The 22,437-nt window shown below is 47.3% G+C and overlaps 1 protein-coding gene across 2 annotated transcripts; it reads left to right on the top strand.

Annotated features, from left to right (window-relative positions):
• On the top strand, nt 5,107-19,600 carry LHX9 (LIM homeobox 9). 2 transcript variants are annotated; one of them, XM_021405484.1, is made up of 5 exons: nt 5,107-5,864; nt 7,393-7,595; nt 8,380-8,735; nt 13,644-13,846; nt 18,202-19,600. In XM_021405484.1, exons 1-5 carry the CDS (start codon nt 5,691-5,693, stop codon nt 18,256-18,258), a joined length of 993 nt encoding a protein of 330 aa, XP_021261159.1. In that variant the 5' UTR covers nt 5,107-5,690; the 3' UTR covers nt 18,259-19,600. The 2 variants fall into 2 exon arrangements, with proteins under 2 accessions (XP_021261159.1, XP_021261158.1); XM_021405483.1 differs by lacking the exon at nt 18,202-19,600 and adding an exon at nt 14,967-15,226.

Here is a 22,437-nt window from a genome sequence, read left to right as displayed (position 1 = left end):
TTTCCTTTTGTATGAATAGATCACCAAGCTGGCCACGTCGACCTGACGGTGACACGGCTCAGGGGAGAGGAGCTGAGACTGTCACGGGCGCTCAGAGAAAGCCCCGGGGAAGGCCGGGTGGGAGCCGCCCGCAGCCGGGCAGGCATCAGACCGCGGGGAGAGCGGCTCCGGGTGTCAAACGCGAGCCTGGAGCCTCTATTTTTCTGTTGTTTTGAGTCGGTGGATCAATTGTCATCAGTCCTGTCACCTAAGAAGCAATGATTCCGATTCAACTTGGCATCTGATTTTATTCTAATGGGTTAAATTGGGTTCACTTTTTCAATTATCCCAGGTTTGACTGCGTAGTATTGCATGACAACTCACAATTTCATCGGGTTTGGCAAAGCGAGGTTGCTCCGCGAGTACGTATATCATATCACATCAGATCAGGCTGAAGTTTGCTGTTTAGCGACTCCATTTGCGAGGCTTTTTGTAGAAGTGGGAAGGGTTGCTGCAGTCCGCGGCTGGTTCAGCACGATTCGGGAAAAAAAAAATGCGGAGAGATGGCAACAACACGGGGTTCGCTGCTCAGCTGTGAATAAGCACAGAACGATCCAAGCGACATGATGGGGAACCGCTCCGCTCGCTGCAATATTTTTAGCAGCCTCCCAGCCCTCGCCTTTTTTTAATTTCCTAATATGCTCTTTGCTTTATTAGTTTTATTTACAACCAGCTCCCATTAACACCTCACCTGATTACTGAGAAGCTGAGACAGCTAAGCAGGAAAACCCAGCAAAGCGGCCAGAGCTGAGAGGTGGGAGCCGCTTTTGTTTGCATTCGTTCTTTTTATTAATATTTGTTTGCTTTGTTTCGAAATAAATATTTTGAAGCAGGCAGCAAAGAAAAGGCCGGTAATACGGGTGTGCTGCGGGGGTCAGAGGTGAGAAATTCGCGTCAATTCCGTATCAGAGGTGATGTAGCGAGGGGGAGAGAGGCGAGAGGGGGAGAGGGAAACAATCCTTCCACGCAGCAGCTTGTTTATTTTAATTAACATAGGGATCCTCCGCCAGGAACAAGGACCCACCTCCATCTCCCGGCTGAGCACCGCGCCTCTCCCCACCCAGACCCCAGCCTTCGGCGCTCATAAAGGAGTGCACAATTTGGGAAGAAGCTCCTAAGGTCGCAAGGTAAGGTCCTGCGTGATCCTCTGTAAGCGGTGCGGCGATTCAGACCTCACGATGCCATTTGCGGGTGTTTCTTTGCCGTGGCGTTGTTTTTTAAAAAGCCAACAGCCCAGAATGGTCGTTCCCCCAGGTGTATTCGCAGTCAGCATTCGGTGCGGGTGTTTTAATCTGGAAAAACAGCAGCCTGGGAAGTCCGAGCCATTCTGTTTAATAAATACGGAGGTGTGTTCTTTCTTTCTTTTTCTTTCTCATCTTTTTTTTTTTTTCCTTCCCACGGAAGGGCTCCCCTCACCCGTCTGTAAACCTAGGCTTTAGGAGCATCCTTCCTCAAAGCAGCAAAATACGGTACTTTCCGACGGCTAAATCACACCCGGAGCGCGCGTTCGACGGGGGTTACCGTCAAACCGCCGAGGAGCTCCCGGCTGCGCTCCGTCGCGGTGAGCAGAGCCGCTGTGCGCACACGGCGATCCGCCGCCCTGCTCGCTGCCGCCTGACCGTGGGGACGTGTCCCTGGCAGTGCCACGCTAAGCACATCGCGGTCGGTAATTTCAATATCATCTCCTTCTGCGAATGAATACGCGGCTTAATGCACAGGTTTTCAGACTACCGCGCGCTCCGAGCTTTGCTTTTCTAGGTGCGATGCTCCGTGCGGGTAGCGCAGCCCCGCACGTGCCCGAGCAGCTCCGGCCCGGCCGGGGGCAGCGGTGCAGGGTGTCGGGGCGGTGACCCCGAGCGGCTCTGCCCCGGGGGTGCGGCGCTAGAGAGAGGCGGTGGCGGTAAAAACCAGAGTGGAATTTAAAACGATACCGAGATTAAACATTTATACATATACATAAAGCGATCAATTTAAATGCAGAAAGCAACCTTGGCTACATTTGGTCCCGCCACAGAGAGATGCGACTCGACTCAAATTCTCTGTCTCTGTGCCCAGACTCTTGTCCCAGCCGCGAACTGCACAGAGCGATGAGGCCGAGCGGCAGCAGCCCCCGTGCCCCGCAATGAGCTGGCAGAGCAGAAAATAGCGATAGGGTGCGAAGCCAGGCCCGGCTCCGAGCGCCCGGCTCGGGCAGCGGCACCGCCGTCCGCTGTCGCTGTTTGTGCGCTCGGACCCTCCGAACGCGATGAGCCGGGCAGTGCCCGCAGGGCTCAGGTGTCCGAGTGTCCGAGCGGGGCCGAGCCCGGTGCCCCCCCGCGGCCGTGCTCCTGGCGCTGCTCGCAGCAGGGGGGGCTGAATCAAACTCCTTCTGCCCCCTGCTCCCTCCCTGCCGCAGTGCCCTCCCCTCTCTTCTAATTATTGCTGGTCAATTATTAATTTGCATGTAGACGTTGTCCTAAATCCCCCGATCTGAGCGCAGGATCGTTCACGCTGTAATAGGCTTTAGCCTGGAGCCCGTGGCCGAGAAGAATGAGAGCTCTAAAGCGGAGCGGTCCCGGCATCGCGTGCCGCAGCCCGCCCGGAGCGCATGGGGACTGCGGGGGGGCGGCTGATGGCAAAGCCAGGCCGGGGAGGGCGGGCCGGGCCGCCGCGGGCTGCCCAGGGCTGCAGGGTCCCACGGCCCCACTGTTCGGGAGTTCTGCAAAGGCCGAGCGTGTAAGGAAAGGAGAAAGCCGGCACTGCCTGAAACGCCTCGAACGTTGCCCATCTGATGCCTTCCCAAAGTGCTGCGGCACCCCGCAACGAGAAACTGCGTTCGGAGGCCAAGTGCTAATGCGAACGGCTTCACAGGGGATGAAGAGCTCGATTTGGGCTTTAGATGCCCCTTTGCGGGCTCTCATCCGCTGCTCGAAGGGCAGTGGTCCCGGCAGAGCCCGGCCCGAGGCACCCCCACAACGTGCCCGTAGAGGAGACGCGCCAGGACAGCGAGCCGGGTATACCGTGAGCTGCCGCGGGCCTTCGGAAACGGAGAACTCACATCCGATGCTAACGACAAACTTTTGGTGTCCCTTTAGGTAAGCAGCACGTTAATCAGTAAGCGCTTTAGAAACCTCCGGCCTCCGTTAGCGGAGCGACGGATCCCTAACGCTACCTGATGGAGCAGAAGGGAAGGGCCCTCTCATTAATTAAGCGCGCCCGCCTGGAGGAGGTTCCGTCGTTCCTGACTTTGCTTATGAGCCTGCCCAATTATTCCTAAAGGCGCCGCCGAGCCCTGGCAGAGGTGGCAGTGCCGCACCGACGGGCTCGGTGCTGGCAGGGAGCGGCGCTCGGCCCCGCACCTGCAGCACATCGCTGCCCCGAGCGCCCGGCCCGGCAGGGACACGGAGGGACCGCGCAGGGAGGACGGGGTTCGGGGTGCCCGTGTCCGGTACCCGCGAGCACTGCTTGTGCTGTACGGCGCGGGGGGAAGAGCGGAGCCAACGCGAAGCCGCTCTCTGCTCTGGGGCGGGGGCAGCGATCCCCTGCAAAACAGCTGGACGGGAATAAAGGAACATTTCAGTCGGAGGAAACAAACAAACAAACAAACAAAAACCCACTAGCAGCAAACCAACCCAAACCCAGAACGTGCCACCACAGTGGAAAGATTTCACCGCAATGACTAAAACTAAACTCGTCTCTAGAAGAGATGTTGCGAGCACGGCAGGCAGGCATCGCCGGGCAGGCGCAGGGCTGTGCGCAGCCGGACGCCGTGCGCGGGGAGAGCGCTCCTGCCGAGGGCTCCCAGCCCTCTCCCCGGCGCTGGCCGCCTGCGCTCCCCGCTCCCTCCTTCCCCCCGGGCCGCCACCGCTTCACGAAGTGACTGCGCGGCCCGAGCCGGCCCGGCTCGACTCGGCTCGGCCGCCGGGCAGCGGGGCACCGCGAGGGAGGGGGCCCGGAACAGCTCCCGGCCCCGGATCGAATCACCTCCTTTATTTTTTCCTGATGGCTCGTTGTGCTAATTGACTTGTTTTCTCCAAGGAAAGCCCGTCTTTCCCCCCTCCTTCCCCCTCCGCGCATTTTTTTCCTCTTTCTTTTCCTTCTCCTTTTTTTGTCTTCTTTTTTTTTTCTTCCCTTTTCATCTTTGACCGGGACTGCTCCGCAGGACTCCACGGCTCGTGGGGGTTTCTGCCCGTTTTAAGGGAGATTCCCTCACCCCTTTGAGCTTCGTCGATTTTATAGCTATTACTCTCTTATTAAAACACACACACGCATACAACGCATTGATTTCCATCCAAAAGGGCTAATTACATTACTTACAGTAAATAGCAGCCCTGCTGTCCGGGGTCTAGTGTGCCAACAGAGTAAAAAAAATCCCGGCTTATTTCACTTGATTGACTTCATCTTTGTGTGAAATTGTGTTTTATGAGCTGTATTCTGGCACTCGGAGGAATGTAGCAACATTCAATCTGCAAATAACATTAATTTTAGCTACTTAAGGGGAAAGAGAAGGGGGGAAACTGGCTGCCTGCATCTTGGGTTACATGGAAGAGGTGACTCGAGGAGCCCCCGAGGATGGCTCTGGGATGCTTTGCAGAGGAAGTGGGGGCTGGGGCACTCCTTCCAGCAGCCGCGCTGGGGCTCGGTGCGGAGCGTCCCCCAGGGAGCGGGGAGCGCGGAGCTGCCGCCAGGAAGATCCTTCGGTAGGGATCGAGGTGTCAGGAAACAGCCGGCAGCTGTTCCAGGGAAAGGCAAGGAAGAGTGGTGTGAAAAGTAAGTAGGAAAAAGGGGAGAGGAGGGGAGGGGGAGCAGGAGAGAGATTAGCCAGGAAGGAATGCGCCGCCCGGACCCCTGCGCACAATGACCGCTCGCAGCCGGAGGGGCGAGGGACGGGGGGAGGCGAGGTCCCGTTTCGGCTGAGGGCGGGGGTCTGGCGTCTGGCGGGGCGGGCGGTACCGAGGACCGTCCGGAACCCAAGCAGCGCCCGTCTCCCGCCGCCCCCGGAGCCCCGGTCCCGGGAGCGCGGAGTCCCTGCGGTACCGAGCGGCCCGGGGAGCCCGGCCCCGCCGCTGCCTCGCGGGACTCGGCGTTTGGGGGAGGTAGTAAAGCCCACCCCACCCACAGGCCCGGCTGCGATGTTTGTCACTGCTTGCCCATCACTAGGGGTTGAGAGGAGTATGACAGGTCTTTGTTGTCTGAATAAAAATCAGTGGCAGCTCAAGGGAGAGAACTCCTCCTACTAAATTATCAAAAATGGGCTGGCTTTAGTCTCTTAACAAATTGGACAGAGCTCCGGAAGGCAGCAGTCCCAAATCCAACCTACAGGCACTGGGAACTTTAAAGCAACCAGGGACCGCTTGAAAATAGCACTTCTTTTTGCTTTCTTTGTGTTCAAAACTATATCCTCTCCCGACCGGTTCTGCTGCCCCAGGTTCGAGTCTCTCCGGTCAGGAGCCCCGGCTTTCCAGAACAGTAACAGATCCTTTAGCTCGCTTTTCTTCTTTGATTTTTCAAACTAATTATTATTACGTTTTCTTCCCCTTGTTTGTTTTCCGCACACCTTCAGGAAGCCCTCGGTGCTTGAGCAAAGAGAAGCTCCTATTGAAACCTCCCTCCCTGTGCCGTGCGCCTCGGTGTAAACATTTTGGATGATCTAAAGACTCTGGGGTCTGTATATGGAAATAGTGGGGTGCAGAGCAGAAGAAAATACTTGTCCTTTCCGTCCCCCAGCCATGCTTTTCCACGGGATCTCCGGAGGCCACATCCAAGGAATCATGGAGGAGATGGAGAGGCGATCCAAGACCGAGTCCCGCCTGGCCAAAGCGGGACAAATGAACGGCCGAGAAACGGTAAGAAAACAGCCGGCCCCCCTGGAGAGGGATCCCTGCGAGCGTGGGCCCACATGGGGCACAGTCCGGCCTCGGGGAAGGGAGAAACTGCCTACCCCCGTCCTGTCCTGCCCTGCCCTGTCCTGCCCTGCCCCTGCCCCTGCCCCTGCCCCGCTTGTGGAGTCCCGCCGCTGTTGCTGTAGCGCTGGGTGCAGTGTCTGCGGGGCTCCGTTAGACATTTGTCTTACAACTGCTGCCGCGTGTGCTGTCTGGAGTAAGGGGGCAATGTCTGAAATCGCAGCGGGGACGCTTGTAAAGCCGCTGCAGCAGCGGCCCCGGTCCTGCCGCCGTGCCCGTGGGAGCGGGGCTGCAGATGGGCTGCGGGGCTGTGCGCGCTCCGTGCCCCCCGGCACCTTCGGACGGACCCGCAACCCGCGGCCGCGCGCTGCTCGTAACCATTTTTGGTCTCGAGTGCGGGACCGGTACGGAGGCACCGCTCTTTCCGAATGCAGCGCCGGCCGGTTATTCCACTTAGCAGCACGTCTCCCTTCTAGTGCCAGGTCCGAGGTTTTCATTAATGTCACGGCCGATGGAGAACGGCATCCCTTTCTCCCCAACTTTGTAGGGCTTCCGCCCACTGCGCACGCGGAACAGCGCACAGAGTAGCGGCCTGCAGCCCGCCTTACCGCTTCGGCCGTGGGATCTTCCCCCTTCTCTTAGATAGCTCCCGCTTTGTTCTATGAGAATTTGCAATGTAAATTCCATTCGCTTTTTCAATTGCTGTAAAAGGAGGCGAGGAAAACGACTTCGAATTAAAAAATGAACGCGGAGTTGCAACTTTAAAACAGTTGCGACTTTAGAACAAGAACTTCGGGGCCGTTTTCCCGTCCCTTTCTCAGCAGGCGCCGCTCGGAGCCTCCCGGCCGAGCTTTTGTTTCCGCGGTTCCTCCACCCGCCTTTGTCCCGAGCGGCGCTCCCGGGGCTGCCCGGGAACCCGCGCCGCTTCGGGCTGAGAGACGCGCGGTGGGGGTGATCCCAATCCGTGTCCCTGCCCGGCAGGGTGCTGAGCGTCCGCCACCACTGCCCCTCGCATCGCCACCTGTCTCCTTTCTCTGATTTCTGCTTTAAAGGGCCTGGTTTTGTCTAGCACGGGGTTAGGCTGTTCTAAGCATGGGGAAAATTTACCAAAAAATTGATGCAAGCGTGCACCCTCTGCCATAAACTTCCAGTGCGGCAAAATGGTGTTTCTCTACTTGAAAACGCCATTCTTCGGGAGCGTTCTAATATCAAAACGTGAAAGTGATGGGGAAACTACAGACTTTAACTTCAGAAACTCAAAGAATCGGCTTTCCTCCCCCCGCTGCGGCCTAATCAGCAGCTTTCACGTATTGCAAAGACACGAGGCGGTCAGGAGTGGTGCGATGGGATAAATGCGAAAGCCGAATCCCGGTGAGCAGAACTTTGCGGCCCGGGCCCGGGCGGGTCCCTTCGTGCAGCCCCACGGCCGCCTCGCTCCGTGCCTGATCCCTGCACTGTGGTTGTTTTGCAGAACATGCCCCCCATGAGCCCCGAGAAGCCTGCTTTGTGCGCTGGGTGTGGAGGGAAGATCTCAGACAGATATTACCTGCTGGCTGTTGACAAACAATGGCACCTCAGGTGTCTTAAGTGCTGTGAATGTAAACTGGCTTTGGAGTCAGAACTCACCTGCTTTGCCAAGGACGGCAGCATTTACTGCAAGGAGGATTACTACAGGTACAGCAATCAGTCCTCACGGGTTCAAAATCACGTCCCCTCCCCAAGCATTACGAACCGAACCGCTCTTTTCTTCCACACGGAAATCTCGCAAAGTAGCTTTTTTGCGGCCAGCTACTCCCTCACTGTATACACGCGTCCCATCGGAAAAGTTTCGCACGATTACCCACCGGGCGGGCGGCCACGGGGAGCCGAGCACGTGGCGGTACGGGAAGGGGCAAAGGAGCCGAGCCTCGGGCTCCCGCTGCTCAGGGTAAGCGCAGGAATGCAGCTTGCGGCCCGGCGGAAATTTTCCCTTCAATCGCCGCGCTCTGCTTCCCCGGCGCTCTGCTTCCCGGAGGGCGGCGGGCAGCGGCGAAGCCCGCACCGTGCGGGGCCCTGCCGGGGCCGAGCGGGCACCGTTTGCTCGAACGGTTCGGCTTCCACAGGGCTCGGGACCCCGCCTCCTCTCCTTCGCGGCCTTTCTGGTCTCTAAACGAACGAAAGGAGGGGGGCATCTCGTTTTCTCTCTGCCTACGTTTCTCTCCGCGCACTGGCGGCGGGGAGCTTTCGCACGCCGCACGACCAAAGCGAATAGGTCAACCGGGCGGAAAACGCAAGGCGTTTACCCGACGGCCGCGGTTCCGGGTGCCTGCGGGGACAGCGGGAGCCGTCCCGGGACGGGGAGGGACGCGCGCGGCCCCGGGCTCCTTGCCGACTTCCCGCGGCCGGAGCGAGGCGGCCAGCGCCGGGGAGAGGTCTTCCTTGACCCTTCTAGTTGATGCCCACCGTTTGTTTCCCTCAGAAGGTTCTCCGTGCAGAGATGTGCCCGCTGCCACCTTGGGATCTCAGCCTCTGAAATGGTCATGAGAGCCAGGGAGTCGGTTTATCACCTGAGCTGCTTCACCTGCACCACCTGCAACAAGACTCTGACCACAGGCGATCACTTTGGCATGAAGGACAACCTGGTTTACTGCAGGGCCCACTTCGAGTCCCTTTTGCAAGGAGAATACCCCCCTCAGCTGAGCTACACCGAGTTGGCAGCCAAGAGCGGAGGGCTGGCCCTGCCCTACTTCAACGGCACGGGCACCGTGCAGAAGGGGAGGCCCAGGAAACGAAAGAGCCCTGCCCTGGGAGTGGACATCGTCAACTACAACTCAGGTGGGCAGCGCACCCGGCCTCCCCCCGCCCCTCGGCACGGAGCGCTCTCGGGCTTCCCCTGGGCCGGGCGGTGCGAGGGGAGCTCAGCCGGGCCCCGTCTCGCGTAACCATTGGCAAATGAAACCAGCAGCCCTCTGAGGGCTGGAGCGTTTGCAGGAAAGCTAACAGCAGCCCTCCTCGAAGGCTGTCTTTGCCCATTAATGTCAAATACCCAAACTTAGCCACTTCCCAGGGTAAAGACAAAAACAACAGAAAAAGCAGAGAAAACCTCGCCGTTCTTTCTCTATAGAAACCTCGGAGATATCGTTCCCATTATTTGTGTTTCATTAACGAAAACACTTCATCATTTAGACTTCAAATTGTAAGTGCCCAAAAAGATCGGCAAAAAAAAAAAAAAAAATTTAGAGGACAAAAAGTATAGTATATGGCCAGCGCGGTGTGCAGGCAATCAGAGCAGGTCTCCGATTCAAAGCACTGAACTCTCCAGGCTAAACAATCCCGGTTTACTGGCACATAAACAATCAAACTGCACAAGAGGCCAACGAATAAATGTTGTTCCCCGTAACTAAGCCTTAACAAATGCAATTAACAGGAACGGTTTCTGCTCTCTTAACGGTAGGAAAGAAACAAGTGTTGGCCTCTATTAAATTTCCTCCCTAACTCCGGCCACTTCTGTACCCACGCCGTTCCCGAACACCCCGTGCTAGATGCTGGACGGAAGGGAGCTTTACGTGCTATCAGGCGTTTTAAGAGGAGTTTCGTTAGACGGAAGCCGAAAGTAGCGAGGACAAATCCGAACGTAAAGCCCCCGCCGCCCCAAAAGCTTGGGGCGGAGCTGCAGCCCCAGCGGAGGCAGCGGGCAGAGAGCGGGCAGCGGCCGCCCCAGGCGAGGCGGCCGGGGAAGCTCCGCGCCGGCCTCAGCCCCCTCCCTCCGCCCCAGTTCGGGCCGCTGCTCGGAGATCCGTGAGCAGCCCCCGGCTCCCCCCGCGCAGCCTGCAGCCCGCCCCGGCACGTCCTCTGGGGCTGCTGTGAGACGGGCCGCGGCTGGGAACGGGGTGGCTGTGCGAGGCTATTTCATTTCCTCTGATGCGTAGACCTCGGAGCAGGGGTAATCACTGCGCTAATTGTTCCTTGTTAATTGAAGATGACATTGGAATCCCTGGCTACGGAGCGGTTTCCAATCAATCCTGAAAGCTGCTAAAGAAAAGCGAACCTGTGGCACAGCCCCGGTTCATTCAGTGCCGGCCCCTGGCGGGGGGGTCCCCATCTGCCTGCTTTGTGGTCTGCACTCTCTCGAATTCTTACTCGGCCACCCGAATTCCCCAGGTCCCCGAACGGAAATATTTCTAGGGACAAGTTACCGTTAGAATTAGGATCAGAAAAGTTGTGGATATGATAAGACACCCCTTAAGTACACCAGAGAGATATTATTTGTGAACGCGGTCATAGTTTTCGGGTGCGAGTCCTGAAAATCTCCTTCATTACACCCACGGGGGATGAAAGACTCACTGACTGCGAAGTGAGATTAAAACCCACTGCCCACTATGAAGATATAGCCCACTTCATCGAGATCTCACATAATTGAGAACAAACAAACAAAGAAAACTGCTCTGATTTGATGCCTTGCACTTAATGTAGATGGCTGAGGAATTCGATCCGGTTGGGCTATATTTTTTGCTCTAAGCATTATCTAGCAATGTCCAGTGTTGACACACAGTCTCGAAAAAATACAGCCTGCAGCCAAAGCGTGCATCTGGTGCAAACGACTCCAGCCCATTGACCCTCTGTGCTGCAGATCCAAGGAGAGGAAAACAAGCCTCTGACAGTTATGAAATGAGTTGCAATTGATGAAACTGTTTCTCAAAAGAGGAGAAAGAAACAAGTCTCTCAGTAATTGGCAGCCACTTCCTTCCATCCCTTGCCTCGCGCTCCGGCAGCTGTCCTTGCACATCCCTGTGTCCCCGGGGTACCAGCGTGCTGCACGCCCGCACGGCCCCACGCAGCCTAACGCCCTGCAGCCCCCAGCGTGTCCGGCTGGGACTGAGTGCTCCATGCTGGCAGACTCCGCTCATACCGAGTGTGCTCCTACTGCTCCCTGCTTCCTGGGAACCGAGCACTTCCCTCCCCTAGTAAAGTGAGGCAGAACGGGCCTGGCGAAGCTGGCCGTGTTGGTACGGCAGGCTGTTACAGAAGCAAATCAGACTTCTAAAGTGAACCGGTGCAGCTGACCCTGATTAAGCGAACAACCTCACTGAGCTGTGTGCACAAATCCGTGTATTCACAAACAGCCTCCAGTATCAGGCTCGGATCTGTGCATGCATTTTGTTTTGAAGGAGCCAAGCACGGGGCCAGGGTGGGAAACGGGCTTCTGCTGCCGCATCTACAACAGCTTTTCTATTTTGCATGCTGTTTAGCAGTTTGATTTCTGCTTCTCAGCTGTAAAGTGGAAACACAACAATAAATAACTCAAAATGTTGTGAGCTAAAGCCATTCATGCTTGTGAACTGTCTGGAATTAATGTGGAAAAAAATGGAAGAAACTATTCAAAAGTACTTAGAACATTCAAAGCTTTCTCTATATTACCTCTTATATCATAGAATTAATATATATTTTGAGGGAACTGTGTTGACTTACAGCTCACAGGATACAGAAATGAGATGGTGAAGAAGATTTACCTAGGAAAATATTTTGCACAGCTGTTGCTCAAAGAGCTGCTTACTTTACTTCGTTATAAGTACGTGTGTGTGAAAAACTAAGAAGACTTCACTTGAAAAATTCTTGGCAGTAGAAAGCAAACTGTTCTAGTTCTTTCCAAAGCAAAATTAAATTAGCAACTCCCTGATCCCATTGCAAAGAAATAAGCAACAATATCTTGCCTAATTTTCTGCTTTCTCCTGGTTCTCCAGGCAATCGTATAAAGTTCTGCAGGATGATGTGGCAAAGCCACACAGTGCTGTTTCACCCAGGTAAAACAGAGATGGATCTGATCACTGTACGAACAAGGGTTCTCTGAGGATGCTCCAAGCCCCGTTCTCACTTTCTCATGAAAATAAAGCCCAAACCAAGTAGATGACAGATGTAAAAAATGAAATAAATAAATAAAGCAGCAAGCAGGACAGAGGAGTGTGAGGAAGTTTGCTTTGCTGCACACCAGAATGATCCAAGGAAAAGGAAACACACAAGCAGCTTACAACTGTCTGATGGAAAACTGGAGGGCTGAATTCTGGTAATTCTGCTTTATGGCAGCTGATGAGTTACTGCCCACACAGTTTGACTGAAGGCAGTGTGACTGCCTGTGAAAACAAGGAGTAAATACAATCCAAATCTAGCCTGAAATTGTTTTTAAGGTAAATTTCAACTCGTGGTGTTTTCAGAAGTGTCACTTTACTTTGTTTGAAAGTGCCAATATGCTTCTTACCAAGACTAGAAGCAAACCTAACTATAATTAAATATTCACCTGATTTTCTGTCAAAGTGTCTTAACGGCATCTGTTCACGCTGACTTGCCTTATAATTCAAAAGAGAAAACACCTTCAAGAAGCTTTCTATTTTCTCTTGGTTTCAAGTTGTTTTGCCTCTGTTTTTAGCTCTGTCAACATCAGTCTCTCTCTATTGTCTGCTTTCTCTTTCTCTCCTCTTTTTTTCTGAGAAATCAGGATCACCTTGGCCTAGTAAATGATCCACTAACTATCTGAGATCCAAGAGCTGTTCAAAAATTAAAATGAGCAACTAATGAAACTTCGTCTAGTTTACACATATTCTGAAATCTTTTCAATTATCTGTTCAGTCATTAGCACTCCTTGCTATGATTACGTGTTCAATTTTCTCCCGTGTAAGTTAGCTATCATTACAAAATGGTATCCTAAAGGAAATCCAATTGTTTTTAAGCCAAAAAGAAAAATACAGGTGGTTTTCTTCTTCCTCTTCTTCTTCTTCTTCTTCTCCTTCTTCTCCTTCTTCTCCTTCTTCGTCTTCTCTTCTTCTTCCTCTTCTTCTTCTTTTTGCCAATATTGTCATGTTTTTCCCCAGTGCGAAGAGGTGATGCCACAAGTCCACGAACAGCTGCAGCACTAGGGTACAAGTCACACCCTTAGAAGTGTAGTCTGGAACAAAATAATCATTCACAGATGCTTTGGAAATCTGGAATCAGAGAAATCGGGGAAAGTCTTTTAAATTTTGGAGCCACTATTTACCTGGTTGCTTGCAGAAATCTCATAAATCAGTACCAGCAAAGAGCTGCTGCTGGTTGGGATTGAGATGGAGGGCCTGAATGAAGCCTTGATCAATTGCTTTCTAGAGGTGCTTTACAGAGGAAAAGTTTCCAAGCAGTTCACTTAAACTCTCAGGCAGAGTCCAAAAGCATTTATTTTATCAGCAAAAAAGTCCAGATTTTCTGCTTTCCTGATCAACTGTCATAACAAACTTTCCTGCTGTAAATCTTTTCTAAAGGTACTTGTGATTTGGAGGAAGGCTTAGGAACATTCAGAATACTGGCTTGACCTTTATTCTTCTCTCAAGCTAAGAGTGTTTCAATGAGTGAGATTTCAAAATCTGAATGAGATTTCAAATGACTCTTTGGATGCCCAAAGCAAAACCATCACCACAGGGAAAAGACTTGTTTGAAAATAAATGCCAAAGGAGAGATAACTTTCTATGCCCGCCCTTACTAGGTAAAGGCCTAGGGGACATAGCATGTTTTAAGAAGGAAAAGGTCATCTTCTAGTTCTTTTTTGTCTCATCTAATGATCACATTTATACTTAGTCTTGCACCACGTTAGCTCTTCCTTCCTTTCTTGCTCTCTAGCTTGCTTCCTTCCCTCCAAATTGTACATTAGCCACAACTGTTGCCTTGATTAATTTATCCTGCATGAGGCACGGCCACTAACTCACTGCTTGGTTTATCGAACAGGTTGTAATGAGAACGAGGCAGATCACATGGACAGAGACCAACAGCCTTATCCCCCATCCCAGAAGACAAAGCGCATGCGCACCTCCTTCAAACACCACCAGCTTCGTACCATGAAGTCCTACTTTGCTATCAACCACAACCCAGATGCCAAGGACCTCAAGCAGCTTGCCCAGAAAACAGGCCTGACCAAGAGAGTTCTGCAGGTAAGAAGCCACCATCACAGGCTTGACAGAATTTTCCCCTACTGCTGCCAGTCAATAGCATTTCCCATATGTGTAACAAGAGCAATATATAAATACTTTTGCTAGCTGTGTCCCTAGTGGGTGTGCAGAGGGGTATGGTATTACACGACAGGAGTGCCAAATGTATACCTGAAGGCAGCCAAATACTGAAGCGCAATTTATAAGTAGTTGCATCCTCAAGATGAGGAAACTGTCTCCAGAGTCTACCAACCTGGGAGATATCCTGGGATCTGTAGTCTCTATGTGCTGACCTTATTAAGGACAGAGGTAGCAAATCTACTCATTTTACATGTACTGAGTGAAGCCCTTGGGCTCCTGTGAGGCCGTTAACGTGGCCCCTCAGTGAGCATATCCTCAGTATACAGGAGGCAAACTCGGACAAATACAATCTTCCAGGACAGGCCTATTCCCTGTTATTACCAAGGGCCTCCATAGCAAAGTCACTTCCCCGTGAAAGAGCCCAGCAAATGACATTAATAAAATGTGTGTAAATGTATGTGCTAGCTCAGTGAAGTTAAAGTGAGGTACGTGTTGTACGCTGTGCGCAGAGAAGGGCAGCGATCGAGGGACAAAGAGAATCTATTAGCAGTGATTGCTTGTCTGTGTTACAAATCACCTAAAACACTTTCAGTGAACCCTGCAGAAAAGAAAGACTAGGTAACCCACATCAACAAGCTGTATGACAGGGACGGTGTAATTTCCCCTCCTTCCTTGTCAGTCTTTTAAAATGATTAAAATAAACTTTAAGCCTTGGCAAAAATCTGCTCATTCACCCTTTGCCTTCGTCTTTGAGTCTCGATCGTAAACTTCCCCAACCGAAGTGAACACCAGTGGCCATCCAAAGAGTTCCTTCTGTTGGGTGAGTGAGCGAGCAGATTTCCCAAGGCTTGGCACTGAGCCCCGGGCCTTGCGCAGGACCTGCCTGTGAGCCGGTACCACCAGTAGCAAGCGAGGCTGTAGAGTGACGTGGGCAACTTGCCACGCTAATCAAACATCAAAAAGATGACGTAAAAGCAAGAACAAAGACAAACAAACAAACAAACAAGCATCGGTAAAGAAATCAATTGGGATTGGTTTGCAGGTTTGGTTTCAAAACGCAAGAGCCAAATTCAGAAGGAACCTTTTGCGGCAGGAGAATGGGGGTGTCGATAAAGCGGACGGCACCTCACTTCCGGCACCGCCCTCCGCAGACAGCGGCGCTCTCACTCCACCCGGCACTGCGACCACTTTAACAGACCTGACCAATCCCACTATCACTGTAGTGACATCAGTGACCTCTAACTTGGACAGCCACGAACCCGGGAGCCCCTCACAAACTACCTTAACGAACCTTTTCTAACATTGCCGTTTTTTTTTTTTATTATTATTATTATTCTTACTCTTCTTCTTTATTATTATTATTATTATTATTATTTCGATTATTTTCAAGCCTTTTTTTTTTTAAAACAAAATAACAAACCCACAAAATATTTGGGAAAATAAACAGCTTGATGTGTAGCATCTGCAGCCACTTGGCAAATGAGTTTGAAGTAATATGTTGCTATAATAAATGAACATCTATTGTTGATAAATTGTACGCAAATTTTTTTTAATTCATCAGACAACCGAAGAGAAGTTCTGAATCATTCTAATAAGTGCCTCTTAAAATTGTATGTTACTTATTTCCACAATCTTGAAAAAAAACCAATTACCACTACTACTACAAAGCCCAGAAGTTTCTTTTCCCTCCCCGATAACCAGATAAAATGAGTATAATTATAGACAAAAGAATGCTGCTTTCACGATTGTATGTTCACTTCCAGAACCCAAGATTTCCTTTTATTTTTATAATGCATCTAAAAGTTTTGTACGATTTATTTTTTAAATGTAGACAAATAAATACAACGTGGATTAAATCGTTGACGTAGTCAGACTGCAAGTCCCAGTGCTTCTTTCTAACACGCTAGTGCCAAGGCCGACCCCCCGGGCACGCTGGGAGCCCTGTGAGGCCGAGCGCTGCCCTGCAGTCCCACACTCAGCCCTGTGCCTGGCCCACACCTAGGGCTGCACCTGGTGGGGGCCTGGAGTGGGACCCATCGAGAGCAGCCGAGGCTGTGGGTCCCCGAGTTCACCTCTGCGAATTACGGAGGGCAAGGGTGGGAAATGTCCTCCAGAATGAGCTTGCTGCTGTAAGGGTATCGTTAAAGCAGAGCAACAGCTCAAGGTGGGAGTCCCTCTGATCTGACATATTGCACAGGGAGGGGTTCTATTCTGCAGTCAAACAGCACTGATTTGGAATTAAATAAAAAAAAAGAGGGCAGTTTGCTACTCGGCCTCGATGCCACACTATTAAAGCAAACAAGGGGTCGTCCAGCTACATTAGCGAGCACAAAAACGATTTCCAACGATGCACAAGCACGTGCACTGTTAAAAGAAGCTTTTGATAAATCACAGTTTTTCAGGGAAATGGAAATAAGCAAAATATAATTTATTAAGGTGTTTAAGGAACGTGATTTTAGTACAATCTATTCATTACTATTTTGAATTTACGGTAGCCGTTTCCTGAGATTGTATCAGACTCTTTGTTTAACACACGAACTTAAAATCTTTAGTTCCTTGCTATCTTTAACATATGCTTTACCTTTTTTTAACTTTGTATAAAAGGAAAAAAATGTTAGCAAAAATTCTTACGAAATTGGGAATTGGCAGCAAATAATTTTAAAGCAGATAAACTCAGAAGCCTCGTGGATGCTGATCTCAATACATTTCTTAGTTTACAATAGCAAACTTTCTTTTTTTAATTTTATTTAAGCTAAAAGTCTGAATGGTCTGGGCAGTGGTGAATGTTCATTTGTATCCTTTTATCGTAGTTGAACACCAATTAGATTGTGGAGAGTCTCAGAAACAAAACTGAACAAAAACCAGTCAAGATCTATGTCTTGCTTTTAGTGGATTGTTAAGAATAACTTTGCACATATACCCCACTTTTTAGACACCATCAAATCTCTTTTTTGGTGGTTGAAGTGGCTATTTAATATATTTTAAAGGTGTCCTTTTTGGCTGTATAAATGTGTGGTTACATATTGACAGTTCACTGCCCACATTAAAGTGCATTATTGTAATTTTTGCTCAGGGTTTTTAGAAAATTAGCACAGAAAAGTAGCTTATTTTTAAAAAAAGATGATGGGAGAGATGTTAACACTGTAATAGAAGAAAGGTGTGTTTGCCATTATATATTTAGCAAGTATGGTTATCATCTTCTACGGATATTAAATCTTGACTTTTCCTATTTCTATTATCTTATGGGCATTTACCACTAACCAGACCAAACAACCTTGGTAAGGCTGAGATCTTTATTAATACACTTTTACAGGTAAAAATATTGATACTTATAAATTTTGTTCTTTGACAGAACAATATATGGTACTAGAGATCTACTTTATTAAGTAGACTAATTAAAACTCAGTTCTACTATGTGCCTTATGATATACCTTGGGAGTAAGTTTGTGAAAAATCAGGATATATGTGTTGTTTGTTAAATTAACTGTTTTAAGCCCTTTTGACACCTCACTAGTTTTGTACTGTTTTACCTCTTATTTCTGAAACTCTTTTTATGGTGTATCCTGTTAGAGGGGACAAACATGTCATAGAAAGCAGTTGTGCACTCTTTCAGATATAGTTGATAAATCCAATAATCTTATATATTGAGCTTCGTGTTTATAGTACAGTAAGTGGTCTAGCAAAATTGTCCATGTTTCTTTGTTTATTGATAAATGCATTGTATAGAAACTATTTCCCCTAAATATTTATGGACCAAACAATTGTGATATATCCTATTAAATTTGTGTGAATAAACCATTTTGAATCTAAGGAGTATTATTTCCCATCAGTTTTTATTATTATTATTATTTTTTAATTTAAAGCCTACATGTTCCGGTGTGTCTCTTTGCTTTTACGGTGCCTGCGAACAATTGGTATTAAACATGGAAACACGGCCTTTTAAATATTCTAAAGTACGGTTCCTTCTTAGGCTTTCAATTTCTCACTATTCTATGTATATGCTACTGCTGGTGCAATTTAGATGTTAGCCTCTTATCCCCCTTTTTTGAACATGCCAAGTAATGCCCCACTGATTTGATAAGGAAACCCCATCATAGACTTCTAAAAAAGTCAGAAAGCTAGCGGCTAAAGTAATTGCATGACAAATATAACCTAAATAATATGATGAAATGAAGCAAGATTTAATGCTAGGTATATTGAACACAAACTAGAATTGCAGACCCCGAAAAGCCAGGTTGCTCTGTAGTTTAATAAATTGTCACTATGATTTCTTTCAGGGAGAACAAATCATGGGGCATTACAGCCAAACATCCCGACGTTTGAAAATTCCCTAAAGTATTAAAAGAAGGGGAAAAGTTTGATCGGAAATCCACTGCAGTGAAGACAAAGACAATATTAGGTTATGATAATCATACATTTAAAAATCTATCGAGCCAAAAAATAAAAATAAAAGACTTGATGTCATTTCCTGAATGTTAACAAAACATATGTTATTTTATGGTGTCTAATTAACAGAACTGAAGGCTTCAACAAATTGTGTGGTATTAAAAACAAATTTAGAGAAACTATGTATAAAACCAGAGCAACCTGGCAGCAATCTACCCAGCCCATATTTGAAGAAAACTTTTCTTTAAAAATATCACATTTGTCAAGCACAAGTACTTGTAAAATAAAATCTGAGTGCATTCATTCCACTTGCTTGCTAATGTGTACTAGTCATATCTGTTAAATGGATTTTTGTAAATTCAAAGAGAACTTTTCACTCATTCAAAATCATAGGAATCAAAACCCAGTAACTTTAGTACTATTGTTTCTGAATCCTTTTTTTTTAAATGAGACAAATCTGCATGCACTTTTCCATCTGTCACATATAGTGTAAATTTCTGTATGATGAATTTCTCTTTGATGTTTCTTGTATAATAGCTTTCATTAATAAACATTTTATTTGATGCAAACATAGTTAACTTTATGTAAACACTTAGCTAATTGTTCCAGCTAATTTAAACTTTTCTTTTGAAAAGAAGCAGTACAGTGCAGTTCCAACATGTTATATATATAAAATCAAAAAGAATGAGGCAGCGATACTGTTACACAGCGAAAAGTATTTCCTTTGGTGTTTACTTTTTATTTTTTTAACCTGCTGCATAAAACCGACATGTTTTTAAAAAAAATCCCATCAGCATCAGCATCAGCAGTAAAACAACCCCCAAATTCTTCATCAATATATGAAAACATAAGCAGTATGTAAAACTTTCAATGACTTTAAGAATATGTGGATATAATTTGCGGATCCCTGAGCTGTTTACAAGGTCACTATGCAACGAGCAAGTACATTACGAATAGCTGCTCCTAAGATTCCCAATCTAAAACGCAGATGATTTTTACAAGCCGGCAAGCAAGTGCGACAATAACCAATTATTAGTAATGAGGTTTTGTAAGCATTGAGCAACTATTTGCAGAAAGATTTTTTAAAATATATTCCTATTTAGCTGTAGAGCCAAAGCGTGTGTTAAACAAATTAACATATAAAAACTTGCCAGAAAATCTTTCATTAAGATGACATTTTTATTATATACTAATGAACCCTATGTAAACAATGTAACTTTTATGAATGATGGACATTAAATATTTCACTTACGTGTATCCTCAGCATTTTGCATGTTTTCTTAAACTCTTCCAGTTTCTGAATTCTAAAAAGAAAACCCTACAATTATTAACAACGTAACACAAAGTTATATACAGATTACTGCAGCGATCTCTGGAAACTGGTAACCAAGAGCGTTCTAACGGCAATAAAAAGGTATCATTTATTGGTGGCAATTATGGGAAGTATTGTTTAAACAACAGTTTTATAGTCTGTTGTAAAGTTCTGTTGAAAAAGGTTAGCACGGAGGACTTAATTCAAATCAGCTTGATCAGAAATTTAAGTATACTGTGAAATTCTTAAACCGAGCCTTATGTGCATTTATTTCTGCAGAAAATAAGTAAATGCAGGAAAGTGATTATTCATATCACAGCCATAATGTGGTTTTGCTGTGTTGTCCGCAAGAAAATACTATGAACATTAATTATTAAAATCAGTAAAGATCCAGAGTGGTGTTTAGGGCACTGAGAAAACTTATGATCATTTTTCTTATGTAAATCACTGCATTCTTTAGTAAGTTGGATTCCTTCTCTACCAATGCAATACTTACAGACATATTTCTAGCCTAAATTATTGTCCATGTGCTGCTTTTCTCATCCGATTTAAATTAGAAAAATAAATGAATTAAATACTCCTGATGAAAAACAAGCTCCGCTGAAGTAAATGGTAAAATTAAATTAACTGACTAAAGTGCAACCAGGGGAATTTTGTGTCTTCTTGCATGATTAGTGGTATCAAGGTTTCATTTTCTTAACAGTGCTATTGTTTGTCTGGAGATAGTCCTGCACATAATGCTCTGATTCGTGTGAGTAGAAGCATTTGCCATTCCAAGGTTTTTCACAAGATAACAATATCTGTCCCTTGCATTTAGAGAGTAAACACGTCGAAAGGGCAGCACTATACCAGAAAGAAAAGTAAGGAATAATTTCAGGCAAGATTTGAGAGAATGCAGACAAACCTCGGTTTTCACTTGTCAGAAGTGAAATGCATTAGAGTTCTTCCTAGTGGATGCATGTCCACACCTAGATGCAGCATTTCTTTTCACTTCTGGTCTTGAAAAAGAAGCCAAATTGTGCACTCCTAGAACATCTGAGTCAGAATTATTCACCAGAGGAATGGTTTGCAGGACTGGGTCAAATGACAGAAGGCTGACACCAAAGCCCAACGGAATCGGTGAATTTCTCTCCCCGATCCCATGGGCTTTGAGCCAGGAGCTGAATGAACATAGAGACTAAATTATTCTCTTGTCTCTTATGAAAACATAACCTTCAGAATGAGACAGAATATATAGGACAGCAATGCTGCTCTGTTCTTTAGATTTCATTCTTCAGAGCTGCTAATCCAAGCACCTGGCACATGCATTAAATTGACTTCAAAATATTTCTTCCTCCTTCACCAAATACAGGACACAAATTATACTACTGGAAATTCCAGAAGCTATTATAGTGTTGGAGACTTTATTCAGTTATTCTGCAGTGTTGAACAATTCTTCTGCGCTTCTCACTTGACAAAGACTTATCTTGACACATACCTATATACATATCCTTGTCTTGCCTTCAGATAACTAGTACTTTCATATCTATTTAAGTCACTCAAACCTACAGGAAGTAACTCTCCAGGCTTTCTAGCTAAAGCAGTTGTCATAATTTCTGCTTTGTTGCTCCTCCAAAGTAAAATATTTTATTGGAAGCAGTTTTAGTTTATGAATTTGTACTTTTGTATGCTCTTTTTTTCCTTCCCATAGCTTTGGTCCAAAAAAATGTAGTGCTTGAAACATCAACATTTACAGAATATTGTGCTCTACAGCTTTTCCTGTATTACCCAAAAAGCAGACTTACTGGAATTTGTGGCTTACATGTTTCTCTAAAAGTGTTCTAGTCTACAAATAGTTTTAATCGTAAAAAATGATATTAAATGCATTCTATTTTTTCTAATGTGATAAATATTACAAATGATACCTTCTTGGCTGCACTCAGTTTTGGAACAAGTGTGTTTCTGCTTTTGGAAATGGAATTGTGAGCAAGCGTCCTTTGAAATTTCTGATATTTGCTGCTGCTAGAAACAGAGGGCTAGACTGAAGTCCTAATTTAGCTTGACAAAAATCAGCGCTATTTTCTGTTCTGCTCTCGTTTCAAACTGGACTTTAACTGAGGCTGAGAATAATGTCAGTAATTATTTTAGTGGTAGAAAATAAAACTGAGATTTTTTCTTTTGTACTTCAGTTACACACGTCAGTATAGACTTCTGAGTCTGAACAGATGCACGGTGTTTTGAGTCTATGGGACTGCTGCATATAGCAAATAAAGAACACAGGAGTGAACAGCCTAAGAAATGGTTATCGGACTAGAAATATAAGCAGTCATGGAGGGAAATGTGGTGATTTATCATCCTATGAATCCTTACTTCACCATTTTCCTTCAGGAATTTGTACTCAGCTGAGTATAAATGATCAACTAACTTTCTGTGGCCACATTTAACTCGACCCTATGACTGAGAAGCAGTAGGGAACAATCCATACCAAGAAATTTTCATGAATAATTATCTCAGCAAAATAACACTATGTTATCCAATATCCTAATATCAGTAAAATAAAACATGACAGCAGGAAAACTGACATCACTATCACATCTTAATATGATAATTTTACCAAACAAATCATATCCCATCACACCAAGGAAGCATGCAGTGTTAGCAGGAGAGGCAAGATAAACTTAGAAACTAGCCAACTTGGCAGCTCACAGGTGAATACTTTTCATCTGCAAAGATACTTGCATAATTACTGGTCATGCAGCAGCTGCAAGTGAACAGACTATATCTCACATCTTCTTTTCTGGTTATCCAGTGGAGTATTATTTGACTTGATGAAAAA

This window comes from Numida meleagris, chromosome 7, assembly GCF_002078875.1.
Source record: "Numida meleagris isolate 19003 breed g44 Domestic line chromosome 7, NumMel1.0, whole genome shotgun sequence".
NCBI lineage: Eukaryota > Metazoa > Chordata > Aves > Galliformes > Numididae > Numida > Numida meleagris.
Note: the sequence above shows the minus strand (reverse complement) of the source record. Positions and strands in the feature narration are given on the sequence as shown.